The following is a 15508-nucleotide window of genomic DNA, read 5'->3' on the forward strand; positions in this document are numbered from 1 at the left end:
GGAAGAGGATCTGAGTTTGGCTCCCAGCACCCATGCTGGTCAGCTTATAGCACCTGTAACTCCAGCTCCAGAGTGGATCCAATGCCTCTTGTCTTCCTGGGTACCTGCACTCATATGCACCATACTGACACACACACACACTTTAAAAAATATTAATAATAAAGCTACATATATGTATACATAATATAACACTTTGGGGACCCAGAGTAAACCCCAAACTTCTGTTTCCAGCAGCATAAAGGGACAGGAAGGAAAGAAAGGCTAGGAAAAGGAGCCTCCCCGTGAGACATACATTGCATTGGTCGTGGCTGTGGGTGAAGCCCCGCTGGCTTTCCTATTTGGACCTGCAAGAGTAGTTGACACAAGTCCTGAGTAGCAAATGTGAACCTCACAGCAATGGTCTTAATCCCATGGACATCAAGTTGAATGTAACTGAAAGTGCACTTCTCTGCCTGGGCACGCAGAGATGGAGACAAGGCTGTGCTCAGCCACTATGCCTCCATCCATCGCACTGCACAGGCTCAGAATTTGACCCCGGTCCCTGAGCATGGCTAGGAGCTTGAGTGCAGCCCTGCAGCATCGACTCGTCTTTCCACACTATCCCTTAATCTAAATGTTCTTACCGCTACTCTTAAGATCTTTCCACAGAAAGCTTTTCCTGGAAGGACACTCCAAGTACTCTTTAGAACAAATTGGACTGTTACCATTCTATTCCTGAAGTTGAAAAATCAAATGAGGCATTCCCCTGCCTTGGTTCTCTGACTCCATCCTTCACTTGGCTCCTTCTCTACCTCAGCTTCAGCTTTTCTAGAGGCTGCCAGCATGAAAAAGCTTAGCACCTGTGAAAGGGGGAGCCCAGGATATGTAGGAGTCCAGGAGAACACCCAACTCTGCTACCTAAGAGGAAGTGACAGCTGGGCTGACTTCTGAGCACCAAGCAGGAGCCACCTGCAGGATAAGGAAGAGGCAAGTGTGGGCCTTCAGCAGGATGGCTTCAGGGACCGATATGCATTGCTAATAGGTGCCTTTCCCTTGCTGAAATAGGGATGGGGAGACCAGGATGAGGACAAAGAGACCACAAGAAGGTGGCTGTGGCCACCCAAAAGAGATAGGACTTGAACCAGTCCTAAGCAGGAGCAGGCTCCGGGCCCTGAAGTCAGGACCTGGAACTGTGCTGAAATGGGTTCTTGGTTCTCAGATGTTAGGGGACAAAAGTGGCAGCAAGAGCTAGGATGTGGTGTGAGAAGCCGAGGACAGGCCATACTCGGCCCAGGCCTACCCTGGGGCACCTGGAAGCCAAAGGGGTGGTCATCTAGGCTCTCCAGAGAAACCAACTGATAGAGACAGATGGATGGGTGGGAGGAGGGTGGAAAAGGTGCCCAGGTGGTTTAGACTCTTTCAAGCTGACAATCTGTATTAGCCATCACAACATGGGACAAGGTTGTTGAGGATGTCAGAGTTAAGATGAGGTGACCAGGATGGGCCTCAGCCCAGCCCAGCAACATCCTAGGAGAAGGGGAAATGTGATAGAGATGCAGAGGAAGAGGAGAGCATGGAGAGGAAGGGGTGCTCCTGATACGCCAAGGAGAGGGGCCCTGAACAAAGAAGCCTCAGAAAGGGCAACCTTCCAGCCACCCGACCTTGAATTCCATCTTTTTTTTTTTCTATTTCTTTTCTTTTTTAATTGAGCTATACATTTCCCCCACTTCCCTTCCTTCCTCCCATCTCCCTTTCGAACTTCCATCTTTTAGGTTTGGGAGAAGACACATTTCTAAAGGGTTCAAGGCACCTTCAGCACAGCCTGTGGTGTTTGTCATACAACCCTCATTGCCAGCTCATCCAGGGCTTGCTATGCACCCTCTCTGTCACGTGCTCTCCACTCCTCTGCTTCTGCAGCACAAGTCCAGTCCATCCAGCGGCTTGCAGTGTGGGGCCTCGTGTGTGCTATTTCTCAGACGTAACCTTACGCTGTGCCTCTTTCTGGCTCTCATGGCAACCGTGTGCCATGATGACTCAGTGATGGAAGACACGCTGTTGTATTTACACATCACTTCATGTCTGCAGCAGTGGGGACAGTCCGGGCTGACGGCCACCATCCTGCATCCCTCCCTTTTTCTATCCACCAGGAAGAACTCGGGTGAGCTGAGGCTGGCCACAGCTGTCTGCCCAGGTGTGGACACTGCTTTTTGTTTGTTTTGTTTTTCAAGACGTGGTATCTCTGCGCAGCCTTGGCTGTCCTGGAATTTACTGTGTAGACCAGGCTGAGTTTCAGAACTCAGAGATCAACCTGCCTCTGCGGTTCGAGCGCTGGGACTAAAGGTGTGTACTACAACCTCCAGGTTATAGAGACTGCCACGGAGAGAGCAGAGCGGCGAGTTGGCTGCTGGCCTCCTCCTGGTTTCACATAGCATGGCTTTAAATTATTAAGTGGTTGGAAAGGCCCACAGTGACAGCCTATTTCATTTGTTTCTCTCCTGGGCTGGGAAGCAGATCAATGCTTCCGCTCCATGTGGGGGCCACAGTTTAGGCTGGAGAGCAGGTCTAGCTCTGCCATGGCTCCCTACAAGCAGGAACTGGGCACTGTGACATTTCCAGACCCACATCTTTCTAGACCAGGTCCCATGTGAGCCTTGCTGCCTTGAGTCACCCTCCCCAGGCTCACTTTAAGGGAAATTTCCTCAGACCCAGGGAGAGGGCCAAGAGGATGAAATGGGCTTGACAGCTCTGGCCTCTTCTTTTATGGAGTGGGGGTGTCAATGGAGAGGCATGGTGGGGCACACATTGACCCCTCAGCTCAGCGGGCCCCTTTCCTCTGGGCTAGTGACTCCTGGAGTCTTTAGAGACCAGGAGGAGCACCATGGACACTAAGATGAGGAAGGTTTAATGTCACCTGGCAGTTCCGATGCTGGGGATGGAGCCAGGTAGGAGAGGGAAGATGAGGCTCGGAAGTGACATGGCCGTGAATGGCCCTGGGTCTGGAGGGCACTGACTTAGCAGGGCTCAGGAGAGGCTGTTACAAGGAGAAAGCCCAAAGAGTTAGTCCGTGTTTTCCAGAAGGGTGGACATTCCTGTCAGCCAGAGGTAGAATAAGGTATGGGCCAGTGGGACAGGACCCATTTTGACCATTCACTCCACGTGTGACTCTTAGATTCTTACGTTCTTTGTAGGCAGTGACAGGTTCTGGAGGGCACATTACTAAATGACCCATGGCTCACTCTTCTCCAAAAGGTCTGGATACATTCTAATGGCTGCAGTTAGTAATAGTGAATGCCTCAGTTCTCTGTCTGTAAAATGGTAGTGGTGACTATGGTGATGATAGGACCCTTGAGACAATGTAACTAAATCGCAGGGTTTGGCACAGAGGCACAACAGCCCTTGGCTATAACTTCCTTCTCTTGTTTGCCCCCCCCCCAGGTACAGTTTTACATTCATCCTCCATTTTTATGCCCTGAGCCAAGGCCCCATGTGAGGTTCATTCAACTCTGGCTGCCAAAGGGGCCCCTCTGCCCTATGAACAGACTCAGCTCTCCTGTCTTAACTTTCCACACATCGGCCGTCATCCTACCTGTTGTCTCCATGAGGCTGACACTGGGGGCTCCACCTGCTTTCCTGGTGGAGGACCTGGTGTGGGAGGGTCTTCTGTCTATGTATTGCTTTTATTGGTTAATGAATAAAGAAACTGCTTTGGGCCTATAGAAGAGCTATAGGGGAACAGAGCTAGGCAGGGAAAACTAAGTTGAATGCTGGGAGAAAGGAGGCAGAGTCAGAGAGAAGCCATGGAGCCACTAGGGATAGGGGATAGATGCTGGGAACTTTACCCAGCAAGCCACAGCCACGTGGTGATATACAGATTAACAGAAATGGGTTAAATTAATATAAATTAGCCAATAAGAAGCTAGAGCTAATGGACCAAGCAGTGATTTAATTAATACAGTTTCTGTGTGATTATTTCGGGTCTAAGCTAGCCGGGCAGCTAGGAGCCAACAAGCAACCTTCTCCAACAGGGACCCCCTGTCTAAAAAAAGGAACTGAATACTTCCAAGACAAATGCTCTTTACCTGGAAGCAATGCAAAGGCCATGCAGCATGGCAGGGACCTGGGCTTGTCCTCTGGGCACTGATGGATAAAGAAAGAGCCCTCACTGTAGTCACAGCCCATGTGTCTCAGGAGGTCCCAACCATGAAGAAACTTCCTACAAGACATAGCAGGACGGGCTGAGCTCGTTAGCTGCACTGTCGGATTCAGATGTGAGCATCAACTTCATTTGTTTCCCTTATCTCAAGTTGATAACCTGTTGCCCAAGAGAAAGCAGTGACTGGCTCATGATACTCAGAACTCATGATACTCAGGCCACAGGCTAGGAGTTGTCTATTTGTTCTGTGCCTCGTCCTGTGATGATCTACATTCCATAATCAGTGGTTAGGCTATTCTCCTAAAGGTAGGAGTGACATAGCACCCTTGGATGTCCTTATGGCCCACTGGGGGCTCTGACAATCCTGTCCTGTCTCCTGTGTACCTCATCCCTTTCTTTGGTGGCTTTGGGCATGACTTTGAATATTGTAGCAGCTCCAACATAGGACTGATAAACACAAGAGATTGCCCCAGAACCCAAGTTAGGAGAACTCTGGGTCAGAACAAAGGGAGACTGTGGATGCTCTTGTCTTTAAATGTTTTCTAATCCCAAAGAAGGCAGATCCCATGAGAGGCAGTGGTGTACAGACAGATCCTCCCTGGAAGGGCACAGGCCAATGACACATCTGAAGTTGCCTGCAGTCCCAGGGGTTGGACCACACCCATCCCTCCCCTGGTGCCCTGGTGCCTAGAAAAGCTCCACTCCCTCTAGGGTTTTCCAGAAAGAGAGACTGACTTATCTTAGACCATCTTCTGTTGCTGTGACAACACACCTGAGCCAGGTAGGTTATTAAAAATAGAGGTCTCGGCCGGGCGGTGGTGGCGCACGCCTTTAATCCCAGCACTCGGGAGGCAGAGGCGGGCGGATCTCTGTGAGTTCGAGACCAGCCTGGTCTACAGAGCTAGTTCCAGAACAGGCTCCAAAGCCACAGAGAAACCCTGTCTCGAAAAACCAAAAAAAAAAAAAAAAAAAAAAAAAAAAAAAATAGAGGTCTCATGGTTCTGGAGGCTTGATATTCAAGAATGTGTCTCCCACATTTGATCTGCATCTGCCCCTGTGATGCGGGATTTCCTTCTGTATGCTGTGATTACCATTAATGAATAAAGAAACTGCTTTGGACCTATAGCAGGGCAGAACTTAGCAAGGTGAGGAAAACTAAACTGAATGCCAGGAGAAAGAATGATGGAGACAGAGAGATACCATGGAACCACCAGAGACAGATGCTGGTTGGAACTTTAGCCGGTAAACCACAGCCATGTGGCAATACACAGATTAATAGAAACGAGTTATGTAATTTTACTGTGTTGAAGTTAAAACCTTCCTTTTTATTTAAACAGAAAAGGGAAGGTGATGTGGGATTCCTTCTGTATGTTGTGATTACCATTGATAAATAAAGGAATGGCTTTAGGCCTATAGCAGAGCTATAGTGGAACAGAGCTAGGTGGTAAAACTAAGCTGAATGCTGGAAGAAAGGAGGCAGAGTCAGAGAGAAGCCATGTAGCCCCACCAGACACAGATGCCCAGAACTTTACCTGGTAAGCCACAGCCTCGTGGCGATACATGGATTACTAGGAATGGGTTAAATTAAGTTGTAAGAGTTAGCCAATAAGAAGTTAGAGCTAATGGGTCAAGCAGTGTTTTAAATAATAGAGTTTCTGTGTCGTTATTTTGTTTCTGGGCGGTCAGGACAAACAAGCAGCCTCCCTACAACATCCCTGAGTCTTATTGGTCAGTGGGAGGGTCTTGGTCCGGCTGTTAAGGATGTGGAGAGCTTCCTGTGCCCTCTTTGAAGCCTTCGGCGCCCTCTCCAGGTTGGCTGCTCAAACAGCAGCAGCGGGACTTGGTAACGGTGAATCATGGGACTTGATTTTCCCAAGTCATTGTTGACTGAAATCATGAATGGATCCCTGTGAAATTGGCCCATCCTTTGAGGGAGGGTGATGGGCCCACATTTACCCCACATTTACTGTCATCTTGACTATTGTTTATTCAGTATTGGCTCTAGGCTAGTAGCTTTGAACAGTTTTCTCTGTATTACTAATTTAAGCCAAGGGTATTAACTGTGACTTAAAAGGTGAGGAAACTGAGGTACTGAGAGAAAGCAAGTAGCTGAGATCACCCATGGGTCATAACCCTGCAGACCCAGAACAAGGTCTAAATTTAATCTATTCAAATTGACTGATTTGCTACAAGTCAGATCCAGCCCTACAGAATTCTGTGCATGAATAAGTTGCTGCTGGGCCAACCCTACCTTGGTTATCAACTTCCTGGGTGATTTGGTTTTCTGGGCAAAAGATCCCAGAGTCAGTCCCGCTCTTTGTGCTCTTGGTGGGCACCTGTTGCTGAAGCACAGCTGCCAGCAGGGTCTCCTGGTTTACAGGATGTGGAGGAATGTGCAGCTCCCCTCAAGGTTTCACCAGAGCCTCTGGCCTCCTGGTCCCCTTTGAAATAGATGGATGATACTGATCGCCGGAGAGGCATTTCTGCTTCTGTCTCAGTATTACTTCGAACAGCCCTAATCCGGGCCAAACGCCCCTGGCCTGTGCCTCTCCATTCAGTGCCACGTCCTGCATGCTTCCACTCTGGGCCCTGCGCATCCGTGCTCTCTCTTCTCTCTAGCCCGTCTCCTCTCGGGCTCTTGTGCCCACCTGTTGTCACTGCCAGCGCACGGCAGAATCCACCTGTGCCTCCCTATGCAGGCTCTCCTTTCAGTCTGTTTCCACGCCCTGCTCTCTTCTGGACGCCTGACGTCACAAGGGTATCGGTCACCGTGTGGGCAGGATGGCTAGAGAGTAGGATGTGCCAGAGTCTTCTCAGTGTGCACCACCCAGCGTCAGCCGAGCCGTAAGAGCGACGCCTGGGCGTAAGGCGAGGTGGCCAACCGCTTAGACAAGGAGTCCGTACACCTGTGCCGGAATCCCAACCCGTTAGAACCTCGCCTTGGGGGGTGTGTGTCATTAAATACTGCTCCTGGTCTGCTTCCCCGGCCCGCTCCCCCTGCCCCACCTCAGTTCCCTCTTTCTGTGTACTGGGAAGGAAGAGAAGATATGGTTCTGAGACCTTCCATCACTCCAGAAGAGTTACTCCAAGATCCTTTTTCCCTGCGCCTCCCTCGTCTCGCTCCCGGTACTGAAATGAGCCACAGTCTTGTCCTTTAGACCGGTTGACAGCTCTGCAGAGCTCCAGAAGCAGGTGCTGGAGGGCACCTGCGTTACCGCCAGCCTGCGCCTGCGCGAACCGCATAGCCTACTGGGACTTGTAGTCCTCACATCTAACCGCGGTGTCACGCAGGCGGGCTGCGGGGGCGCGGCGCCTACACATCCCAGGGTGCGACCCTCCGCGACTCGACAAGGGGAGGGGCCTAGTTGAGGGGCGGGGCTAGGGGGCGGGACGGGAGCCCCGAGCTGCGGTGGCGCTGCAGGCAGAGGGTACTGTGCTCTGAGCCTCTGGCCACAGGAGCGCAAAGGATCCTGCAAGCGCCGCACCTGCGGGCCCAGTTGTCGGGCTGTCGCAGAGCGGGGACCGCCCTACTAGGAGCTGCCGCTGACATGAGTGCAGGTGAGTGCTGAGACTGGGGATCCGCGGGTTCCGAGCTGCAGTCCTGGCAGGGTTTCGAGGACTGGGTGGCCATCAGGTTGCACCTGCACTGCAGTGCCCTGAGTACAGCGGCTCCACCCAACTTTTGCTCCAGGGTGTGCAGCCCCGAAAGCCCGGCCTTCAGTCCCTCTCCCTGAGCCGGGTCGCGGAGTTCCGTGGCGTGCGCCAGAAACCCTTCCCACCGTGCCAGCTAGGGTAGCTGCGCAGAAATGTCTGGCAGGCGCCACTCCTTGCTTCTCTGTGGGGGGTTCCAGGTTGCTTCAGTAAAGGGACGTGGGTGCCATTAAGAGGCCCTGGGTCATCGCAGTCCTAACCGTGGAGAGAGGTGTGATGACAGGCGGAGCTGTGCAGCAGGGGACTCCGCCCTTGCGCGGTTCCCGCAGAGCCTGGGTGGTGGCGTCTGGCAGACCCTGAGCGCTCCAGCTTCGCTGCTGCAGATCTGAGTGCCAGAGCCTGTATGTGTGTCAGTCTCGGCACTGTCTGCGCGCGTTGTCCTTCTAGCCCCTCAGTCCTGAGTGTCTCAGCCCTGCTTCTCCCGCTGCACCCACCCACAGGGATCTGACAGCCTCTGTGCGTTGCTGGAAAATCCCACATCCCTGCAGCCCAGCAGTGCCTGTGCTCAGAGAGAAACTGAGATCTAGAGCTGGAAGGCTTTGACTCAGACGCGGGAGCGTCTGCACATCACCTCAGGGTGCACCCATCTGAGCCTTATGAGTGTGGCCTGTGGGAAGGGCTGATCCTTTCATTTCCTAGCAGAGAGGGGCAGGCCTCCATTTCCAGGAGCTATGGCCAGACTCCAATGACTTGAGTTCTGGCAAATGATAGAGATTTGAACCTAGGGCTCCTTGATTCCAGTATGCTTCCCCCAAGCCCAAGTTGCTACTGACAGCAGTATGGCCCTTGGCCACATTGTATAAACCAATATGTCCAGCTACTTCCTCTGGGAGAAAGTGGGCAGGGAGGGAATGAGCTTGGGGACTGCTGACTGTAGGCTTTCAACCTGGAGTCCCTCCTCTGGAAAACTGTCCCCTCTCCCTCCTAGCCAAGGAAGGAGGAACTTCTGCAGTGGGTGTTGAGAGTAACTAAGAGCAAGTGGCATGGGAAGTGGGAGCCCTCCTGTTACCTGGGGGTATATGGGGCGGCCATCCCCAGACTTGGCAGGGCCTCCAGACATTTATCTAATGGTGGTGGGGATAATGGCTGGGTGCACGTAGGGTAATTTCATGTTTCCAGACCATAATTGATACTTCTCGTCCTCCTGTAATCAGGAGCCCCAGAGGAAGCACAGGTGCCCACTCCCTGCATTTGTAGTTTTTGTCCCCAGGGGAGGAAGACTGGTTGTTATGGCAAGGAGACTGGGTTTTGAGCTGTGGTCTGTGTCTGGTGATCCTAGCACTGGGGCGTCTTCCCAGTCTTGGCCTGCTCATCTGGAACTTCGGTTACCCTCTACGTGAGAAATCTCTGCACACAGCAGCCCCTCAGGAGTGTGGACGGTCGTTGTCATTGCTGGGTGACCTGGGTTCCTTTTGGAAATGGAGCTCAAGTATTGTCTGGCTCACCTGTCTCTCATGTGTTGGCTCTAGCCAGCCTACTACACACACGGTACGTTTACAGTAGAGGAGAGTGGACAGAGGCGCCGAGGTTCCAGTGTGTGGCTGCAGTGTACATCCGGCAGCTCAGGAACATTCACTGTCAACAGGGAAAGACTCCCCTGTGCCTCCCTGGGAAAGGCTGGCATCATTCTGGAACCTGGCACAGACAGGTGTCATGGAGTGATACTGGTCCTGACTATGCCCAGACAGGCAGGTGATGGTGTTCCTGGTATCCCGTACAGCCTCCTGGGCTAGGTGCCTTCCCAGTTGTGGTGAGGACAGAGTGGGCGCTGCTGGGGTCTGACAGCACAGTGCTACTCCATGCTGGTTCTGGTGGGGCACTGAGGCCTGTGGATGCCACACTGGCTGTGTTTGCCTGTTAGTCTCAAGTGGCCAGGGAAAGGCTTACAGAACACTGCAGCAAGGTACAAGGAGATGGTATTCCATGGCAGTCAGGTCTTGATCCAGATCAATACACTAGTCATGCAGTTCTCTGTGCCTTGATTTCACCAACTATTGGAGGTATCTCTATAGCAGTGTGTGCAGTGATAGCCCTCAGACGATGAGACTGGAAGGTGGTATTGGGAGCAGAGGTTGCTTCTTTGCATTGGAACACATGTGACCACAGTGGGGGTAAGGAGGCCGGGAAGGCATCTAAACTGGTTCAGACCTGATGAACCCTGTGCTGGCTCTGCCAACAGGCACAGGGTCTTGAGTAAGGCCTGTGTAGTTGCTAAACCTACATGTCCCTGGGGGTAACTATAGGGCTAACTAAGCTGAGGAAAATAAATGTATATACCGTGTGTGTGTGTGTGTGTCTGTGTGTCTATCTGTGTGTCTGTAAAACTGTTTCTGTGTCTCTATGTAATTGATTCTGTAACTAGGTGCCACAGATCAGGGGCTTTATGGAGAAAGTTATTTTTGGATGTTGCTGGAGCCCAAACAACCAAGATCAAGGCATCAACAGACTGATTTCTCTCTTCTTGGCTTGTAGACAGCATCCCCTCCCTATGTCCTTACAGAGTTGTCCCTCTGTGTGTCTGTGTCCTCTCTCCTCCTCTTCTCAGGACACCATGCTGGTTGGATGAGGGTACAAGGGTGACCTAATTTTATCTTGGTGACCTCTGTCAAAGCCTCATCCCCTCATACAGCCACAGACTAAGGCATTGTGGTCAGGACTATACTATGTGAATTCAGTTCACAACAAGTGGAGGCCTGGGAGCCTGGTTCAGCTCTACCTTTTACTCCCATGGATGCTGTGTAGGCAGCTGGAAGGGACCTGAGGATGCTCCGGATATACCCACCCCCACATGGGGCAATGAGGACTGGAGACGGACAGGCACCCTTCCAGGACCAAGGAGAGTATTTGATACAACCATCTAACACACTTGGAATGTGTCATTCACTCCTCCTATCCCAGGAGTGGGCAGCATGTGGCCACAAGCTGTCTGCTTGGGCACCACTAACATAGCAGAACAGGTCACCAGCCACGGTGGTGAACAAAGAATGCCAGACATCATGCCCTCATCCTGGAAATATTTACTAGGTGCCTACCGTGTTCCTTCACCGCTTCAGGCTCTGAGACTTTGCAGCAAACAAAAACATGAGGAAACTACCAGTTTCTTGAAACTTGCATCCTAGGTGGGTGTGGGAGGCATGAACAATGGATCTGATGACCTCTCAGCATTAGCGGAAGAATGTTTAAGGAAGCCAATTTCATTAAAAAACAGCAGAGGGGAGCTGGAGAGGTGGCTGAACACTGGCTGCTCTTTGGGAGGACAAGGGTTTGATTCCCATCACCCACATAGTGGCTCACAACCTTCTGTGACCTCAGGGAAATCTGATGTTCCCTTCTGGCCTCCTCAGACACCAGGTACACAGGGGGTGCACAAGCATACTTGCAGACAAAACACTTGCACACATAAATAAAAAAAATAAAAAGAAACAGTGGACAGTGAAACTGCACATCACATGTGATCTCAGCTCTCCCACACAAGGAGGAAAGGCTGAGAAGGAGAATCGCCAGCGTGTCTGAGGCGGCGTCTGAGATCCACTCACTGCCCCACTCCTCTTTGTGACATTATGTAGACTCAAGAGCAGGAAGCAGTGTTGCTTTGATTCTGGGAATGGTGCACATGGGTTTGGAAACCCACAATTGCAGGGAAACGGCTGTTCACTCTGTAGGAGTCACTGCCTTTTGCACAGAGCACAGAGGGGCATCTCATTGTCCTTGGCGCACAGGCAGACACACTATGTTCCGTCTCCCCTAACAACCCCATGGTGGGTAAGGTGCAACAGAGATGAATCCTCCCCCTCCCCCTCGCAACCCTGAAATGTGTCCGGAGTCACATTTGTCCAGGACTCTGAGGACCACGGGCTGGCACTTTCCGCTTCCATATGCTCTGTATCCCCAAGCTCTGACCTCCCCCCGCCCTCCCCCCTGTGATGATCAAGGTTAGTTCTTAAACTAGCTACTCCAAATTAAGTTTCTGCTAATGAAGTAGTTTAGTATTTTCTAGAATCAGGTTTGAAGTTGATGAACTCTTTGGAAACCCATTCTAATATCCCAGGAAAGGGAGTGTCCCCTGACCCTTTGAATGTTCCCAAACTACCTGCCCAATGCTGGAGAGCTCTGAATTGGTGAGATGGAGGAGGGTCAGGTCTTAGGAAGGCCCTGTCCTGTCACTAACCCTTTGAAAGGGACCATGGCCTATTCTCAGGGCTAGGCCAGGCCACAGTTGCTGACACTGGCAGCTGTTGGGCCTCAGGGATGCTGGCCCCATGCTCACCTGCTCTAGACTCTGTGGTTGTCCTCTGCACAGGCTTCTTATACCCCTCCTGTGCTTTCCTGTGGCCGTGCCAGCCTCATTGGAGGTGGGTACGACCTGCCTTCTGGGCAGGCTTCTTGCCTCTGTCGTCCTATGTATTTCCCCGATTGTATATGAGGGTCTTGGGGGGACTGACGGTACTAGACACTCAGTACCATTACCAGCTGCCTGGCAGAACCTCAAGGAGCAGGTAAAACAGCAACGGCAGGAGGACAGTGTGAGAGGCAGTGTCAGCACTTGGTCACTTGGACTTGGTCACTATCATGTGCTGTGATGGGGGCTTCTTGGCTGTTTCAAGCTTGCTGGGCTTCAACCAAGTTACTGCGTAGAGCTTCATGGCTGCTGGTCCCTGACGGAGTAACTGGAGCGCCTCATCTCTGTTTACTCCAGGAATGTTTCCACCACCACACAGCTCGGGGCTTCTAGGGTATCCACAGCACCCAGGCAGGACGGACGGGCTTGTATGTCACCTCAGCAGCCGTGCTCACGGGGCACTTCCTCAGGGCCTCGGGCCAGACTGGGGATCTGCTTTCTCCTGTATCCTCCTCGTACCTCACAGGCCTAGTGCTGGGGTTCCCTCACACAGAGGGAAACTGAGGCCTTGCAGGTCCTGGTAGTTACTTGGGATCACAGGATTGGTAAGTGAATGGGCTGGAATTTGAGCCCCAAGGGGCCTGCCTCAGCCCCAGCTTCCCTGTGTCTCAGATGGAGTGGATAGTGTCTGGTCCTCCTCCACCTGTATGCCCTGCCATCAGCTGGGGCAGTTTCTGTTGCTTGGCGATGTGAATGAGAGCTTTGTGTGCACAGGTCCGATCCTGGGGCATTACCTCAGAGCTTCTTAGAGGGATTTGTGTACCTGTCTTCTCACCTGAGCCAGGGAACCTTGCTCCAGCTTCCCAGAAACGGGGCTTGCCAGTACATATCTTCAGCAGCCTCCTCTGCTTTCTGTGAAGTTTCCCCCTAGATTCATTGATCCACACTTTGACAGCTCTGGCCACCAGAGAGGGATCTTACCATGCACAGCTCACATGCCCCCCTATAGGTCATCTCAACTCCTGGTCTCTTGAATATACAGCTCTGATACCTGCCTCAGATACCCCCAGCATACATGCAGGGCCTTGGCCCTCCAGAGTCCACTATCCACTTGAAGCCGGTAGTCACAATGCCTACTTCTCCTCTGGTTCCCACAGCCCTGCCCTGCCAGGGTGTCCCTTTGTGCAACTTTGGGCAAGTAATTGCCCCTCCATGTGACTTAGCTTACCTGTGTGTAGGAACAAGGGCCCCTTGGAGTATGCCTGGCCAGGAAGTCACCTTCTGAGGCCAGCATCATTCAGGTGACTGTGCCTGCCAGTCTTCCTCATCTGATGTTGCCAGGCTCCTTTCTGGGGAAGTATTTTGGCCTTCACAATTTGGTTAGGGTTAGGGTTCTGATGTGGAAGGACTAACAGCCGGACTGGGAAGAGGCTCCTGACTTGCATATATAGTAACTGCCATTTGACTCTGTAGGAAGGATTAAGGCTGGTGGCCGGTGGGTTTTCATTCTAAGACCCTTATTTTCGCTGTTAGGCTCAGCACAGGGACTGGCCCCTGAAGCTGTCTGCCTGGGGGCTTTGGCTGATGGTGAGTACGTGTGTCCCAGGCAGGCACCATGTGGGTGCTAGCAGAGGGTCTCATGCCATCTGCTCCATGGCTTAAGAGTCCCCCATCTGAAGGTAGTTGGTACTCAGTGGAGAGCATAGGGGCCCATGGCACAGTGGAGTTCCAAGCCCCCGTGTTAGGTATTTTCTTCCAATTGCCCTTTGCCTCAGTTTGCCCACCTATGAGCAGAGTTAGCACCAGCTTTTGGGGATACTTGCAAGCAGGAGTGTAGGGACACCGGAAACACCTTGCACCATTTGGGGACACCCGAAGTCGTCCTCTGAAGTCAGCTTACCTCCTAAGCCACTTTGCTTCGTGTCTTTCCTTTGACTGCCCGCTAGCCCAGCACCTCTCTGATCTGTTTACACCTCTGATCTCTAGGGAGTGCCTAGGCGATGCCTCTGCTGTGTCCTCAGAGGCCCGTGTGCTGCGTTGAGTCATATCTCCTGAGTTGAGCTTTTCGGGCCTTGGTATCTTCACACCCAGATGCAGGAAGGGACAGGGAGGCAGCAGTGTGATGTCAGTCAGCATGCTGGAATAGAAGCTACTGTGCCTGCAGGAGTCTGTCCTAGGGCAAGACAGACCTCAGACTCTTTCCCAGAGCCTCTGAGCCTCTTAGAGTGTTCCTGGTAGGGAGGTGGCTCCTTGACACCTGTCCTGGAGGAAGACTGAGTGGGTGCAGCTGAGTTCTGCCTCGGACTTGGCTCCTCTGTCACTCAGAAAACGGATTCTCTGCGGTTTCAGTGTCTGCAAGATCTGTCATGGAAAATGACACCTTCAAGCCTGTGTCCCCACTCCCGCTTTGGTGCTTTAGTAGGCACAAAAGCAGAGTCCCAAATACTGGCTTCACTGTCACCAAGATTACTTGTGACTTTCCAGTCCTTTGTCATTAATGGCCTTGACTTCTATTCAGAGTGGGTACAGAAGGGAGGTGTTAACTAGCAGGGGACCATGGGAGGCCAGAGGGAGAGAATGTTGGGGGAGAGGCAGGAGGGAACCTCAGGATGGGCATCAGGAGGGAAGATGGGCTTGATTTTTCTGCAGCCCTCTGGGAACATAATATTCTCACAGCCCCATGAATAAACTGGGGTCTTTCTCCTCAACAGTGACTTCTCTAGGAACAGAGTTGGTTGGGAGAGCTTAAACCCCACACTGTCTTGTGTGGGACAAGTAAAACTCCCCAAGGTGAAGGAAGGTGCCCCTGCTGGGTACAGGGCAGTGTGCTGGGAGAAGGAAGGAGGGGGAGGAGACAGGTGAGAGAGTTATAGGGTGTGGGGAGGACACAGAGGAGGAAAAGGGAGAGGAAGAAGAGGAGAGAGGGAAGGGGTGGAAATGGAGAAGGAAGAGGGAGAGAAGGAAGAGAAAGAGGGGAAAGAGGAAGAGGAAGGGGAGGAGTCACCTTGAGGCTGCTCCCACCTAGTGTTTCTGGCAGAGCCTGGTGGGTCTAGCCTCAGCCTGGTTGAGGCTTCCTTAGGTCCAAGAATCAAAGTCTGCCCCTATTCAAGCTCAGAGCTGTTCCAAATGTTCTGGAAACCTTCATTCACAAGTTCTTTTGTCCTTACTGCTGGTCCTGCTCACCTTCTCCCTGCCCCTCCAACCGTTTATCTGGACTCTGCTGCTTTTCCACTCAAGTTCTGGCCTGCTCCAGCTCCACACGACCATGGAGCCCTCAACTCTATCACATCGTCACCTCCCTCCTTGCCTTTGAACCCATGAAGTTC

At 52.2% G+C, this 15508-nt stretch overlaps 1 protein-coding gene across 14 annotated transcripts in view; it reads left to right on the plus strand.

Moving 5' to 3' along the window:
* The first annotated feature begins 7535 nt into the window (after window positions 1–7535).
* The window catches only part of Ablim2 (actin binding LIM protein family member 2), a 121812-nt gene continuing 113839 nt past the window's right edge, over window positions 7536–15508 (plus strand). For all 14 annotated transcript variants that reach the window (XR_009057243.1, XM_057771499.1, XM_057771490.1 and 11 more), the window contains exon 1: window positions 7536–7690. Coding sequence is in view for 13 of the 14 variants with exons in the window: in XM_057771499.1 (XP_057627482.1) it covers window positions 7681–7690 (10 nt within the window). In the remaining variant the exon portion in view is untranslated. The remainder of the gene's footprint in view (window positions 7691–15508) is intronic.

Source organism: Chionomys nivalis, chromosome 6 (genome assembly GCF_950005125.1).
Source record: "Chionomys nivalis chromosome 6, mChiNiv1.1, whole genome shotgun sequence".
In the NCBI taxonomy this organism is placed as follows: domain Eukaryota; kingdom Metazoa; phylum Chordata; class Mammalia; order Rodentia; family Cricetidae; genus Chionomys; species Chionomys nivalis.